This window comes from Mytilus californianus, unplaced genomic scaffold, assembly GCF_021869535.1.
Source record: "Mytilus californianus isolate M0D057914Y unplaced genomic scaffold, xbMytCali1.0.p SCAF_10, whole genome shotgun sequence".
In the NCBI taxonomy this organism is placed as follows: Eukaryota; Metazoa; Mollusca; class Bivalvia; order Mytilida; family Mytilidae; genus Mytilus; species Mytilus californianus.
The window spans coordinates 34449279-34464029 of record NW_026262582.1 but is presented as its reverse complement, the minus strand read 5'-3'; the positions used below and the strand labels follow the sequence as shown (position 1 = coordinate 34464029).

General features: G+C 33.3%; 1 protein-coding gene across 1 annotated transcript; it reads right to left on the bottom strand.

The window, feature by feature from the left end:
* Positions 1-534: 534 nt before the first annotated feature.
* On the bottom strand, positions 535-14673 carry LOC127717991 (uncharacterized). Its single transcript, XM_052223867.1, has 6 exons — positions 12504-14673; positions 6887-7051; positions 6238-6357; positions 3529-3661; positions 2705-2904; positions 535-2010 (listed from the first exon to the last, which is right to left on the bottom strand). Exons 1-6 carry the CDS (start codon positions 12606-12608, stop codon positions 1747-1749), a joined length of 987 nt encoding a protein of 328 aa, XP_052079827.1. The 5' UTR covers positions 12609-14673; the 3' UTR covers positions 535-1746.
* Between the last annotated feature and the right edge of the window lie 78 nt (positions 14674-14751).

Here is a 14751-nt window from a genome sequence, read left to right as displayed (position 1 = left end):
ATCAGTTTAATTGAGGTCTGGAGCTGGCATGTCAGTAACTGTTAGTAGTCCTTTGTTAATTTGTGTATCATTGTCATTTTCCTTAGTTTCTTTTGTTACCTTTTTTGACATCGGACTCGGACTTCTTTTAAACTGAGTTTTACTGTGCATATTGCTATGTGTTTCTTTATTCTACATTGGCTAGAGGTGTAGGGGGAGGGTTGAGATCTCACAAAACATGTTTAACCCAGCCGCATTTTTGCGACTGTCCCAAGTCAGGAGCCTCTGCCCTTTTTTATTCTAGTATGTTTTTTTTAATTTTAGTTCATTTATATGTTTTGGAGTTTAGTGTGACGTCCATTTTCACTGAACTAGCACAAAATTTTATTTAGGGGCCAGCCGAGGACCACCTTCTGGTGCGGGATTTTCTCGCTACATTGAAGACCCATTGGTGGACTTCGGCTGTTGTCTGCTCTTTGGTCGGGTTGTTGTCTCTTTGACATATTCCCCTTTTCCATTCTCAATTTTATTAAGAACATCAATCAAACACTGATATAAAAGGGAAAAGAACATTTTTATCGTAACTAAGTTTCATACTCTGTAATATCAAACAGATATAACGCTAAAGTGCATATGAATTTTAAAAAATTGTGAATTAAACGTCAACTGGAAAGCAACTCAATTACAAAAATAGCGTAAAGACATCTAGAGGCCAGCATTACAGTTTTAACATGTGTTATGCAGTGAATTATTCAAATGTAAAGATTCTAGTGTATTTCAGATCTTTAATATAAAGAAGCGTTTGTTATCTTCATAACTGCACAAATCGGCTCAGCATTGATTAGCATGATCCTGAAGTTAATAACAGGGCAAATTGCAAAAGCAGGAAAAAAAATCAAGGATGTGATATAGATAAAATGCATACCAAAATACAGTATTTGTCGTAGAAATAAAGATGTACGTTTTAGCGGCGAGAAAAATATTGCGAAAGGACAAAACCATATTACTATTTTTTTAATTTATACAAAAAAAACCTTCTTGAATAGAATGAATAAAATATTTACGAAATGAGATCAACGACTAGCACATATTTTTGTGACAAAAGGCTCTAAAACGTGGTGCATATTCCCCTAGGGCCAAATTAATCTAGTGAATTAAGGGTCAGACAATGAATCGGATTAAGATGGAATGAATGAGATATTAAAAGAATTTTCATGAGTTTGAATATCTCAGTTATCAGAGGATATTGCACACCCTTCATTTTTTAAACATAACGTCCTTGACAGTTTTTCAAACAATATCATATCATAATTAAACTATGCAATATTCACAAAATTGTCCCCTCAAAAAACGTTTTTTTTTACACAAAGAAAAAAGGAGTATAAACACTAAAAATCAAAATATGCGAACAAATAGTTCCAACCTTCAACCTTATAATAAATGATAAAGATTTCGTATTCAGTTAAAGAGGTATACATTTCCTTAAAATATTTTTTTTTGTAATTGTGCTATTAAAAAATATTTTTATAAGAAGACGTTAACTTTTAAAGATCAATCAAAGCTCAGGTGAAAAAAAAAGTATTCAAAAGCAAAAACAAATAAACCAATTAGCAAACACAAAGCAAGTAAACATTTACATTTCTAGCCGTTTGTGACAGGCTTTCTTTTATAAAAACTTTATTTTTATTCATTTTCTAATCAAAACCCTTTTTGATTCATCAATTATTTAATCGTTTCCAACAATGCTGTGCTCAGGTGTTCGTTTGATTAGCCTATGTTTCCAGCGATTCTCTGTTGGTAATCAACAGTGAGATGAAGTTTTTCCAATCCACGAATCGTCCTCAGGTAATCAAAACTGTTTTTCTTATCTTGTTGAGTAATTTGTAAACTTGAGAAAACTTGTTTCAATCCCTCTGACCTAGCCGTCTCTAGTAAAGCCGTATAATTAGCCTGAGCAATCGATTGTATCAAGGCTGCCTGTGCTGTAGCATTCTGACTAATTTCTTTGGCTTCATTTTCTATTTCCGCAACCTAGATAAGAGATATAAAGTAAGTGACTGTTATTGCATTTTGAGATTCTCATTCTGATAAAAGCAGCCGAATGCGAAGTATCTTGTCTGTATATCTTCAACATTTACAAGCAATAAAAATTGGAATTTATACTGATCTCAAAAATAAAAATAATAATAATTGTTATTATCATTGTATCATTATTATTAGTATGATAAAATATATTTCAATGTTTAATATGCGTGTCTGTTATTATCGGTTATTTACACACACCATCCATCGTGAAAGCTAAAGTTAAAAAAATATTAAGGACTAGCATCTAAAATAAACAAACACCTGCATTATATTGATGCTGTCCACTTAGTAACACTCTTCAAATCATATATTGTTTTGTATATATCTATTTCCCTTCTATTGTCAATTTAGATCAATACAAATCAAAACAATTTTACATGAGGGGGCATCTGAAAGAGTCTTATGTAGACGAAACGCGCAATTGGTGTACCAAAGTATAAGCCTAGTATTTTGGATTAGTTATTACTTATTTAAAAGTTACTTCAAGCCTTTTGATCACATTTTTATTATTTATATGGTTTTTTTTACCCAAGATTTGGTATCAATTATACCAGTATTACAAGGGGAATTGTGTTTTCTGAGGGTTAAGAGCCCTAAAAGCATTGCTTATTGATATACTAGTATATGAGATTTACTTCACCTTTTGGTTCGTTTCCTTCCTGACGATAACAGCTTTCTGCTTTAACTTCTCTTCCTCATTTTGTTCCTTTAATGTAGATCCCCGTATAAACTGTTTCTCAACTTCTGATGGAATCTGTATCCTCCCCAACTGGAAAAACTTAACTTCAACATTCAGTCCTCTATGAGACGGTGAACAAACTGTCAAACAATTTGTACATACTGGAACAAAAATAATATCTTGTAAACATTTGAATAAATGAAGCATGTACATATAAACTTGTTTATGAACGCGACCGGAAGTTAATGAATACTGAGTATGACTATTTTTCTGATAAAATTCCTTGTAATTGTCGTATCTGTATGGTTTATCTAGCTTAACGCTTAAACCGTAATAAAAAAAACATAGTTTAATGGTCATGTCCTAGAGGTTATACAGATGCTTAATTGTTTACAATGCTAAAATTGAAAAAGGAAACGGGGAATGTTTCAAAGAGACAACAACTCTACCAAAGAGCAGAAAACAGCCCAAAGCCACCAATGGGTCTTATGTACTTATGACTTGTTAATACTTAGAGGGGTTAGTTTTACCACGACTATAGATGACTTTTTAATACTTACAAGGGTTAGTTTTACCACGACAATGTATGACTTTTTAATACTTACAGGGGTTAGTTTTATCACGACTATGTATGACTTTTTAATAATTACAGGAGTTAGTTTTACCACGACTATGTATGACTTTTTAATACTAACAGGGGTTAGTTTTACCACGACAATGTATGACATTTTAATACTTAAAGGGGTTAGTTTTACCACGACTATGTATGACTTATTAATACTTACAGGGGTTAGTTTTACCACAATAACTGTTACAGCAGGTTCCACCTAATCTCTCCCGGACAGATTTCCAAACTGTTTGTTCAATCTCTGACCTGTTGTTAATCAATTCTCTGACATTGTATACCGTTATTGCACCCTAAAGAATAGCAAACATGTTTTAGTATAAAAATAAGAAATGTGGTACGAGTGCCGATGAGACATCTATCCACCAAAGTTCAAAGTGGACGTAAGCAATTATAGGCAACCGTACGGTCTTCAACATTGAGAAAAACCAATACCATACCGTATACCATAATCGGGAATATAAATAAGAAACGCATTTTTTCCTCGTCAAAAATGATTGGTTTGAAGAAAGGAAAGTTTATGCTGGCGAAAAATGTATGTGTTGAATACCGCGAAGTCCTATCACAGAGCAGTTATATATTTAAACAAATCAACTCCTATTCACAACTCAACCACAGGTACTGAAAATTTCTATGGTTATTACTTCGAACGGTAGTCGATGTTTTCTGTCGCCGAAAAAGACATTTTTTGTGGGAAAACGACTGCAGTCTACAGAAATGATTAAACTAAAACGACTAAACAAATGATTTTTTAGGATTTGATAAAATGTTAATGTACTATGGTATATCTCATATTCTGATGTTTTTCGTGATTTTCAGTTGTAAATTTGCTATGAAGCATTTGAAAACTTCTGTTTTGTTTTTCCAAGGCGACAGTAGTTTACCAATGTTAAAATTTCGTAAATCGATTAGGAAGAGAAAAATCAAGGCATTAAACAGAAATTGAGAGAGTCGTATAAACTTCAAAAGAAAATAGACCTGGTGCGTCGACAGGGTAAGCGTCACCTATTATAATGCATCACCCGCAAACCGAATTCACACTCTTAACTATCGTTCCAGTACCCAAACTGCATCGGATACCCAAATTGCACCAATTTAGCAAGAATAGCAGCGGAAATCTTACAAGTTTTCTTAGAGACTAAGCAACTAGTACTTTTATGATTTGACATTAATCACGTATTCTAACATAGCTAAATATATGGAAGTATATACAAAACGTTCACAGAATATATCAGCAGATGAAGTTTTCACTGGAAAAAGTGAAATCTACGGAAACGTTGATATGCGACGCCCACAAAAAGTCAAGTTTTAAAAATGAGCAATTCAAATATGTTCTAGACATCCATTCCTTAATAATGAATGAATAGTAAGTATGGACTGTTTTCAAATTATTCTAACTATTTGGAGAAATAAAACAAAACATCAGTTTTTCGATTTTTAAAGATGTAAATTTAAGCATGGATCAAATTTGGGTACTCCTCATTACAAAATCATGGATCGTTAGGAGGTCGATTCAAACTCATTTTTCAATGATTAAATATGGATTCAACATTAAATTGGTGGAACTGTATAGTAAACAAAGATGCATCTACGAAATAAACACAGAATGGAAACTTTTGTCTGGATCATAAATAAACGTAGGTGAAAAAAACTGTCAAAAAAGGTGCAATATGGATACTATCACTTTAAAGATCTATGTTTTTGTTATATGGAAAGAGACGAAAAAAAGGCATGACTTGCATTGTATGGAGAATTGTCTCATTGGCACTCATACCACATCTTCTTATATCTATGTATTGTAGTCAATTCTTTTCAAACGATTGTCATAGGGTAAAGGGCGATTAAATGTAACCATTCTGACAGAGTAAACACTTCCAAATAAATGTTGAGCCACATTTGACAGAGCATTAGAGACTGACTACATAACTTTTACTTTGCCTAAATATCTTATCTACTTTACCTAAATATCTTATCTATCTCATATACGTATAAAGGGAGATCCTTTATTTAGACTGGTTCCCTGTCCTTTATCTGTTTGGCTCTGACACAAAGGTATATGTTGCAAGGGAGAGGACCAGCCTATCCTTTATTTTCTTTGATTTTCTGAGGGGGGCAGGTGGATTAATAAAATGAATATTCCGGCCTTGAAAGAGGTTAATGTCAATCAGCAAAATAACCTTCTGCAACTCCGTTCCCCCCTCCCCCCACGGAATATTAAATGAAATGATCGCGTCCTAATGCTTTACTGCTGTTAAGTTATTGTAATTTAATTTTTTTTTTCTGTTAAACGGGAGATAACCCAATGTCTATGTTTGTATTTAGAAATTATAAACACTACATTTATTTAGATACATGTTTGTTAAAAAATATATTTCAATATATTCAGCTTTTCTGATGATCCTCATTGGAACTATAGGTGATTCACTATCATGTTTCTGTCTTTACCGACACAGTAATTGCTATTTATTACAACAACGGGAAGGGATAAGTATTGCATTTGCATGACTTTTCATTTTAAGCTTTAATAACATTCTTTTACAGCATTTTCTTGAAATTAGATGTAATGACACATTTTGGACAGCTGTTGATCAAAAACTAAGCAAATTGTAAAAAGCAATGAATTCTGATTTTGCATTAATATATTATTGCGTAACCAACTACATTGTAAACAAAAAGGCATGTAATATAAGTTGAAATTTATATGCGACAATTCGCCATTAATACGTTTTGACCATCATGATATTTGGAAAACTGGTGTAGTTAACTACATCAATTACTAGCATACGTCTTACTGCTATAATTTCAACTCAAATACGATTAAAAATTGTTACACCTGAATTTGTACGTTCTGTTGTAGTATATCGCCTACCTTTACAGCATCTAACGCACTGGACTTCATGACTTCTTTATAGCCTAAATCGTATGCATCATGAAGACTGATCAATTCATTCTTCCTTATAGCGTATTGAAAATGAGCTGTTACCTGAACCTGTTAAATGATAAACAGATGTAAACACTTATGAAGCTTCTTGGCTGCATGGATCGGGTAATTGCTTGTTTAAATACGATGACAGAAAGAGATATATTAAGCCAAAGAGCCCCAGAATAATTATGCAAAAAAAAATCATTTGTATCACATAAAGCATACATTTTGTAATTGGTAATGTGTTTTTGTAGTAACATGTTATGGAAACATTTTTGATTTCAGTGCATGTACGTTTTTGGTTTGTTTCCTTTTATTTTTCATTTATGTTCGTGTACTGTGTTAGGACAAACGATAAAACAAACGTGGAAAAGAGGCATTACGCTACTAGCAAAGTTGATCGAGTGGTCAAGTGCGCTAGACACAGTGCAGACAGAATTGCCCCGATATCACAAATGCATTGATTCATACATTTAGCTGAGGAAAACATAAATGTGCAACCGCAAATAAGCACATCTAAAATTGTCTGGCTAATTCCCGTTTATCGGTACTACTGCAACAACAAAAATGTAAAACATTAATTTCCAAGACTTACTTCCAATTTGTCAGAAGAAAATACTTTTGCGTTGTCTAAATCAACTTTATGGAGATCTGCTGGAAATACTTTAAATTCAAAATCTGGGCCAATAAAATGTCTACCTCCATCGTACACTTCTGATTTATCAACACTCCCTGTAGATTTCTGCCGTTTCAAGCCATACTGAAATAGATTTATAAAAGGACATGCAGGGCAACTATATGCACAGGATTTTTTGGTTTATACAGTTTTAATTTAGAAGAAAAACCGAAATTCTTAGAAAATACAAATAATAACACCATTACAAACACAATTCCATTTTAATATTCTTGTCATGGTGAGAAAATACATAAAATAACAACATAACAACATAACAAACTCAATACCAATCAAATAAAACAAATCTATGTTATTTTTAGAAATTTACCTGTAATAATATAAACGTCACAAAAAACACGTCGCTTTTTGTGACGTTGGTCCATTCATGTGACGCGCAGTTTATATTTCGTTTGTGGTGTCCTGGTGTGCTGTCGTAAATTCGTGGAAGCTGTCCGTTGTTAATCTGCGGTTAACATGTTGTAATGTACTATTGTATTATTTATTTATTTATGTATTTCTCTGTGCTGAGTGTTCTTGCGTTTGTTTGTACTGTATTCCTGTCACGTAGTGTTGTCATGTTTGCGGTATTGTTAACATTGTCATATAAGCGGGAGGTTTGGCTAGCCATAAAACCAGGTTCAACCCACAATTTTTTCTAACAATGTCTTGTACCAAGTCAGGAATATGGCAGTTGTTATCTACAGTCCGTTTCTATATTATTTTGTTTTGCGTTTGCTTTTGTTGTAGTTCAGTGTTTCTGTTGTTCTGTTGTTCCGTTGTTTTCCTCTTATAGTTGATGTGTTTCCCTCGCTTTTAGTTTGTTACCCGGATTTGTTTTTGCTTAATTGGATTATGTCTTTTGAACAGCAGTATACTTCTGTTGCCTTTATATAGAACTGATTTAAGTATTTTTAAATAATTGACCGTTATAGAAGCAGATACCGCATTGCTATGCTAACCCATCTTTGTGACTTTTACAGAAATCCTGGCTTTCTTCATTAGCTCGTTTTGGTGACCTAGTTAAATGTTCCAATACCTCTCAAACGCTAATTGCCACACTAGCTTCTTAAAACAGAGGCGAAAGACACCGTAGGGATATCTAAACAAACTGACAATGCCATGGAAAAAAACGACCAAAAGACAAACAACAGTAAACAAAACACAACATGGAAAAAAAAAAAAAACACAACATGGAAAACCAAAGACTGAACACACGAACCCCACCAAAAAACGGGGTTGACCCCGGGTGATCCGGATGGGTAAGCAGATCCTGCTCATAACATACATTACGTGACGCATTGTTTTTACTAGTCAAAGGAAGGCGATCCAATGATTTAGAAGTCGCGTCTCCAATTTCAATGCATTTTACATATCACATACTTATGTACAGTTGAATTACTTCCTAATAATTTTCTAGTTTAACTTTAACATGTTTAACGCTTTCACTCAGACGTAATACTACATGTATTTTCGGACTTCCTTCTATGTATGCAATCCTCCAATACTTTATCATTTTTACTCTCGGACTTTCTTGTATGCCAATGAAATCTGCGATACTAAAACAGACTTGATCATTTATACTTCTTTCTGAATTATTTATTCAATATTAATGTCGTTAAAATACCACGGGTACTGTACTTGTTTTTTATAACTGTGGTTACGTACAGCTGGATCTGTGGAAAAGTACTAACAAAATACCGAACTCCAAGATAAATTAAAAAAGGAGATGTCCATAAAAACCGACAAAATCAAATGTTTTCAACTAAGGCCACACCAATTTGATTTTTAGTTCTTCGGACAAAAGCTTCAAAAAATATGGGGCGAGCGAGCGAATTTTTTTTTTTTGTATTTATTTCTTGAAAATGAGTTTTGTTGAGGCGGGTGCTCTTCAAGTGGAGCGAGCGGTATAATTTTTTTTTAATAGTGCGATTTGGAATTTTATGTTCATGGAAAAACTGGGTTAATTCAAAGAAAAAGGAGGAGAAACATGCTCTTATGCATATAATATGATGTATTTGTGCCTGTAGTACAGTCTGTACCATACCCAACTTTCTGGTTCGCTTTGGTTTAGTATAATTTTTGATTATTTTCGTCAAATAAGCTTTGACTACGTGAATTTTCATTTAAATTTATATATGTGTATATATTAAGGAAGCATAGCAGGTCATTAATATGTTAGTTAGGTAAATGAAATGTGTTGAATACAATTAAAATATGTGTATGAACTCCAAAAAATGCCCTTGAAAAATATTAAATATCTTTTGATATACATGTAGTTGTTTTCATTATATGGTAATGATTGTTTATTGGCTGCTTGACATACAGTTGGAACTATTTATCCATAATATGATCAACATAATGAGTGTGATGAATATTTCAACAACATCCTGAGTAAGATAGTTATATTGCTATGCAATGCCATGTAGATTTAATGTATTAAAACATTCCCTTAAAATACCTTTAACCACATTCACATGCATTATTCTGACTTAGCAAAATACTTTTTACTTTTGCCCCTGAAACCTGCAATGTATTTCAAACTGGAAGTGGTTGCACCAATAACACATCCCTAATTATTATTAGCATGTCAATCCCAATACCACCACTATGGTCTCGAACGTTGGAACTCATAAATTTTCCCTTACAAAAGAGTTCTGATTGCATGTCAACAGACTAACAAAGGGATATGGGGTTATCATCAAAATAAGATAAATTTTTCGTTTTCTCAAAAAATTATGTGAATTAAATATTAATTTCATCCAAGACAAATAGCTCTATCTATGTCTCTTGTAGTCCGGGATTACTCTGACGTCCAACGGTGTTTCGCCAGACAAGCTGGGGCCGTGGGACAACAGCGCCCCAACTTGTATTACAAAACAGCCGTTGGACGTCAGAGTAATCTCGGACTATGTCTGTTGAAACAATGATCGGAGATGACACTTGTTCTAACAAGTACTGATGTGAACGTGGTCATCTAACGATTTTTGTCTCCTAGAACAGGTCTTCATAGGTAAAACGAAATGCATTTCAAATAACTGTGTGTTTGATAACTACTTGTCCTCGGCAATGATCTGACACAACTTCATGTTGGCATCCCGATTTTTGACCTCTTATTTACAAATCGATTTATCACACGTGCGTTTGAATCGATTGGAGCAATATATGCACAAGAAAAACGTCTAAGAAAAAAAAATTTCAAGGATAAACTCATTTTGGAGCGGCATGCGGCCCAAAAAATTGGCGGAAGCGGTAATTATTTTTTTTTATTGAAAAGTCAATTTCTCCAAATCAGGAGCGGGAAAATCCAAAGAACTATTAATCAATTTGGTGTGGCCTAACGGAACGAGTGAAAAACAACTGTCATATTACTGACTTGGTAGAGGCATTTTCCGTAGAAAATGTTGGGTTAAATCCGATTTTAAAGCTAGCTAAACCTGAATTGTTTATAGATCCGTTATATAATCTCTCTTAAAATCTGTCAGGAAATATTAAGAAAACTGTTCTAGAACGTTTCTGGTAAAGTTCTCCTGAAACCTGGACAGTTTCTAACATACGCTGGTCTAACCTACGACAGTTTTGTTTATTTCTGACCTAGAATAGTTTCTGGCAATTCTAGCTTATAACATATTTTGACAGATCTATCCTAAAACAGCTTCTGACACAATATTTTTTAAGTTCTACACCAGAACAGATCTTGGCAGTTTCACTAGTCTCTAGAACAGTCTTTGGCAGCTCTATCTGTTATATAATTATTCATTAACTTATGCTTTTTATATCATTTTTTCTAACGTGATGTATTTATTTATTACTACTTACTTTTTTTCAATTTATCCTTTCCAGACAAAACTTTCAATAACATCTGAATTATTTTTCTTATTTAGTTAGAATTAGATTTATCACTGGGTTTGTACTAACATGAGCATAACGACTGGTGTCACATGTGGAGCAGGATCTCCTAATCCTTCCGGAGCATCTGAGATCACCCCCAGGTTTTGGTAGGGTTCGTGTTGCTCAGTCTTTAGTTTTCTATGTTGTGTTTTGTGTAATGTTGTTTGTCTGTTTCTCTTTTTTCTCTGTTTTACGTAATTTAAATCTGTTCTTCCCTAGAACTGATTCTGACAGTTCTACCCTAGAAAAAATTCTGACATTTTACCCTACAACAAATTTAGACAATTTTATACTTAAATTGATCCGGACAATTGTACCACCCTAAAATAGTTTTTGACAGATCTACCTTAGAACATATTTTTGATAGTTCTACCATAGAGTAGAACTCCTCTAGAATAGTTCTATGCGATATTATTCTGACAGTTCTGACGCGGGGTTTCCAACTATATGTAACTCCCATAAGGATTAACTAAGAACATTGTGTACTTATTACGTTTCCAAAAGCCTCGAACGACAGAAATTCGCCTGAAATTTTTTTGACCTCAAATAGGGTTTTTACTTTCTAAAGGGAACCGAATGACAGCACATTTTGATACGTATGTACAATGTGTAATGAAGTTGCCTTATATTTAATTACATTGATATTTGCTGAAATGAATATAACGAAGACAAAGGTCAGTTACTTCCATAACAATCAATTTGTTTTTCACAAACATTATGAAGCATCATGGATATACTTTTTATCATAGTTGATCAGCGGCCAGTTATGCGATTGTGTTGTGTATACAAGGCCAGTATCCAGAGTGAAAGTTAACTACATCGGAGTGGTGCGTCAGTATCATAGGCACGGAAAGCTTTATGTTTTAGTGGCACAGAATCTGAATTTTGATTGCAAGTGGTTAGAGGTTAGGTTTTATGTTTGTTGGTGCAAGAGCCAGGGTAATGTGATTTCCTAAATTTCATCAGGAAACATGTTGTTTCATTTGTAATCGTTAGTTTCCCGTAGCTTTCCGTTATGAAAATATAACGTAGAAAAAGTTGACCTTTGTTTAGCTGTTTGAATGATAATAGATAATATTATATATTCGAACATCGAAATATAAGCTTGGGATAGTTTTACTTTGAACTCATGGATATGAAATACTTTTATTGTTTCGGTATAACAAGATTGGTTAATTGGTAAATAATTATTTGTTTTGTAATCCAGGTCGGTGATTTATAGTTGCTTACAGATGAACTCTGGTCGTCTCTTCTGCAATCATACATAATCTCCTTATGTTTTGTAAAATAAATAGTTATATAACGTAAGGAGATGTATGTACGATTATCGTTATTTTTACAATCCACCAGATTCCAACTCAAACTATATGTATTACATGAAAAATATTGCAACAGAAAAATGTGGCCGTATTTTTGACGTGAATAATTCTTTGTTGAAAATTTCAAAACAAATCGATATCATTAAAACAAACCAGATTTATTTAAAATAATGAAAATGATTGCAAAATGTCTAGTTATGATTTTTGAGATCTTCGATGTTATACATGCAAATGAGTTCAAGATTATGTGATATCTTGTATCTTTCGTTCAAGCTATTAAATTCAAAATTCAAATAAAGAACTACCAAATTACTTTGAATAAATCTCACCTCGTAATAGTCCAAGTAACTATACGATGCCACTATAAGAATACTGATTAATCCAAGAAAAATAGCTACAACTGCTACAATTCCTTTAATTAGGCCCGACCCCATAATTAGCACGTGTAGTGATCAATCGTTTACATCCATATACATAACAATTATTTGTATCCGGTGTGTCAATTAAAAGTACACGTAGTTGTTTGTTTGCATATTATTTGTTAATAACAGTAAATTATTTGAGAAAGGATTGTCTGCTTTCCAATGTTAAATGTTTTTTTTTCATTTATGATAACTATGCTTATCAAGATTAATGTTAGATATGTATTTTAAAAGTGCTTTGCATGTATTTCGATATGACTGTGCTGTTATATATCCTGTCTGCATGTTGTGTGTTTTAATGTTGTGTTTGTGTTACCTTATATTCGGTAAAAAGCTCTTAAGAGCTTATGTTTGTATTGTTATATGTGAACCGAATCAAAATAAAACTTTCGTATTCGTATTCGTATTCGAGTGTAACGTACGAATAATTTTATGCCAAAAATGACATGACCATATCTTAATAAACAAGTCATCATATGTACCCCTTGCAATAAACAATTAGTTTTGCTCTGTTCTCACTCAGGTTTTCGACATTTTAAACGTTCGGGCAGTTCGCTCATGGCCATGCACAACTGTTGAGTTTTTTGTCAAAGTTCTAAGAAGCTTATCTTTTATTTACTAAGTCACACTTACTGGAATGTCCTGACCAAATCTTGATTGAATGTAGAAAATATTTGTACAATACCTCATTGACCCGATTGGAAAAATCTGAAGTATAGCTTTTAACTTTTTAGGCCATATCAAGATCGAAACAGAGGCTTCTGACAATATGTCATTTACTACCAAAAGGTAACAATTTGAACGCATTGAAATCAGAAATATTGGAAATATTGCAGATGCGTAGAATTCAAAACTGTCTAAGATTATCAAAAGCCTACTCAAATGACTTAACACACAACAGCATAGGCTGCTGACTGGGTAGATTTCTCCTAGAATGACTGTCCTCCAGCAGCAGTACAAGCTTTTAAAACAGCTCATCACAGATCAAGCCAGACGCGCGTTTCGTCTACAAAAGACTCATTAGTGATGCTCGAATAAAAAGTGTTAAAAGATCAAATTAATGACGATGTTGAAGTGTCTTGAAGACCCAAAATCACGATAGTTATTCCGAAAGTAGTACATGTACTAGTAAATAATTATTTGATACTAATTTCAATGTAGAAGATTCCTATCTGTTGCCAGTTTTGACCTTATATGGATTGGGATGATCTGTTTCGTCTCTTTTAGTTTCTGTGCTATATGTTTTTCTTATTAGGCTTTATCGAAACATTGGTTTCAAGCATGCGGAATCAGTATCACATGGTTAATTTCGTGATTGTCAAGTCGAACAATGTTTTGTAAACACCGCTCGAATAACAGATGAAACAATAAGAAACAAGAATTGTAATTATGCGCACCTTCCAAATCTTTCGGCTGTAGAAAACTGTTACAGAAAAATACTGTATAACAAGGGGAGTGGTTTACCGACGGAAATGCGTGTACTTGTTGTATGGTAAGTGGTGTATGATACTAGTAATTATAGCGAGAATTAAGATATTTTTATAGATATGGCAGAAAATCTCTACATGCATTCGACAAACAAAAAAGGAAGTGAAAACACTTTGAATGCAATTCATTATCTCATAGTTACAGTGAGGCCATCAACGCAAGGTAAACCATCAGAACTCATAATAGGATCAAGTTTGTTTTTCATGGAAGAGGGTCTTGATGGGGTCCTTCATTTCTTTATTCTTTTAATTTTTTTATGTCAATATCCCCTTTTCTTTATTTATGTTGGCCATTATTCTCTTTATTTCAGCACCCTATCATTGTCAATTCTATTTTTTTTCTCTTTTTTTATGTCATTTATTCTGGACATTTAACCCATTATTCTCTATTCTACAACCCCCATCCAGACCTTCATGGAAAGAGAGTCTGCCACAGAACTATACTGTTGACATCCAACATACCAAGGTTTTGTATTGGCAGTCCAAATTTTCCTCCCTTCAACCCTGTCCTTCCACCTTACAGAACTTCCCTTTTGTAAAAAATTGTCAAGTTTCTGTTCTGAATATGCATGACATAATTGCCAGGTGACATTAAGCAAGAAAAAAAACCAATCAAATCAATAAGAAGTTGGAATAATTGTCAAAAAAAATATTCAAACAAATGTGAA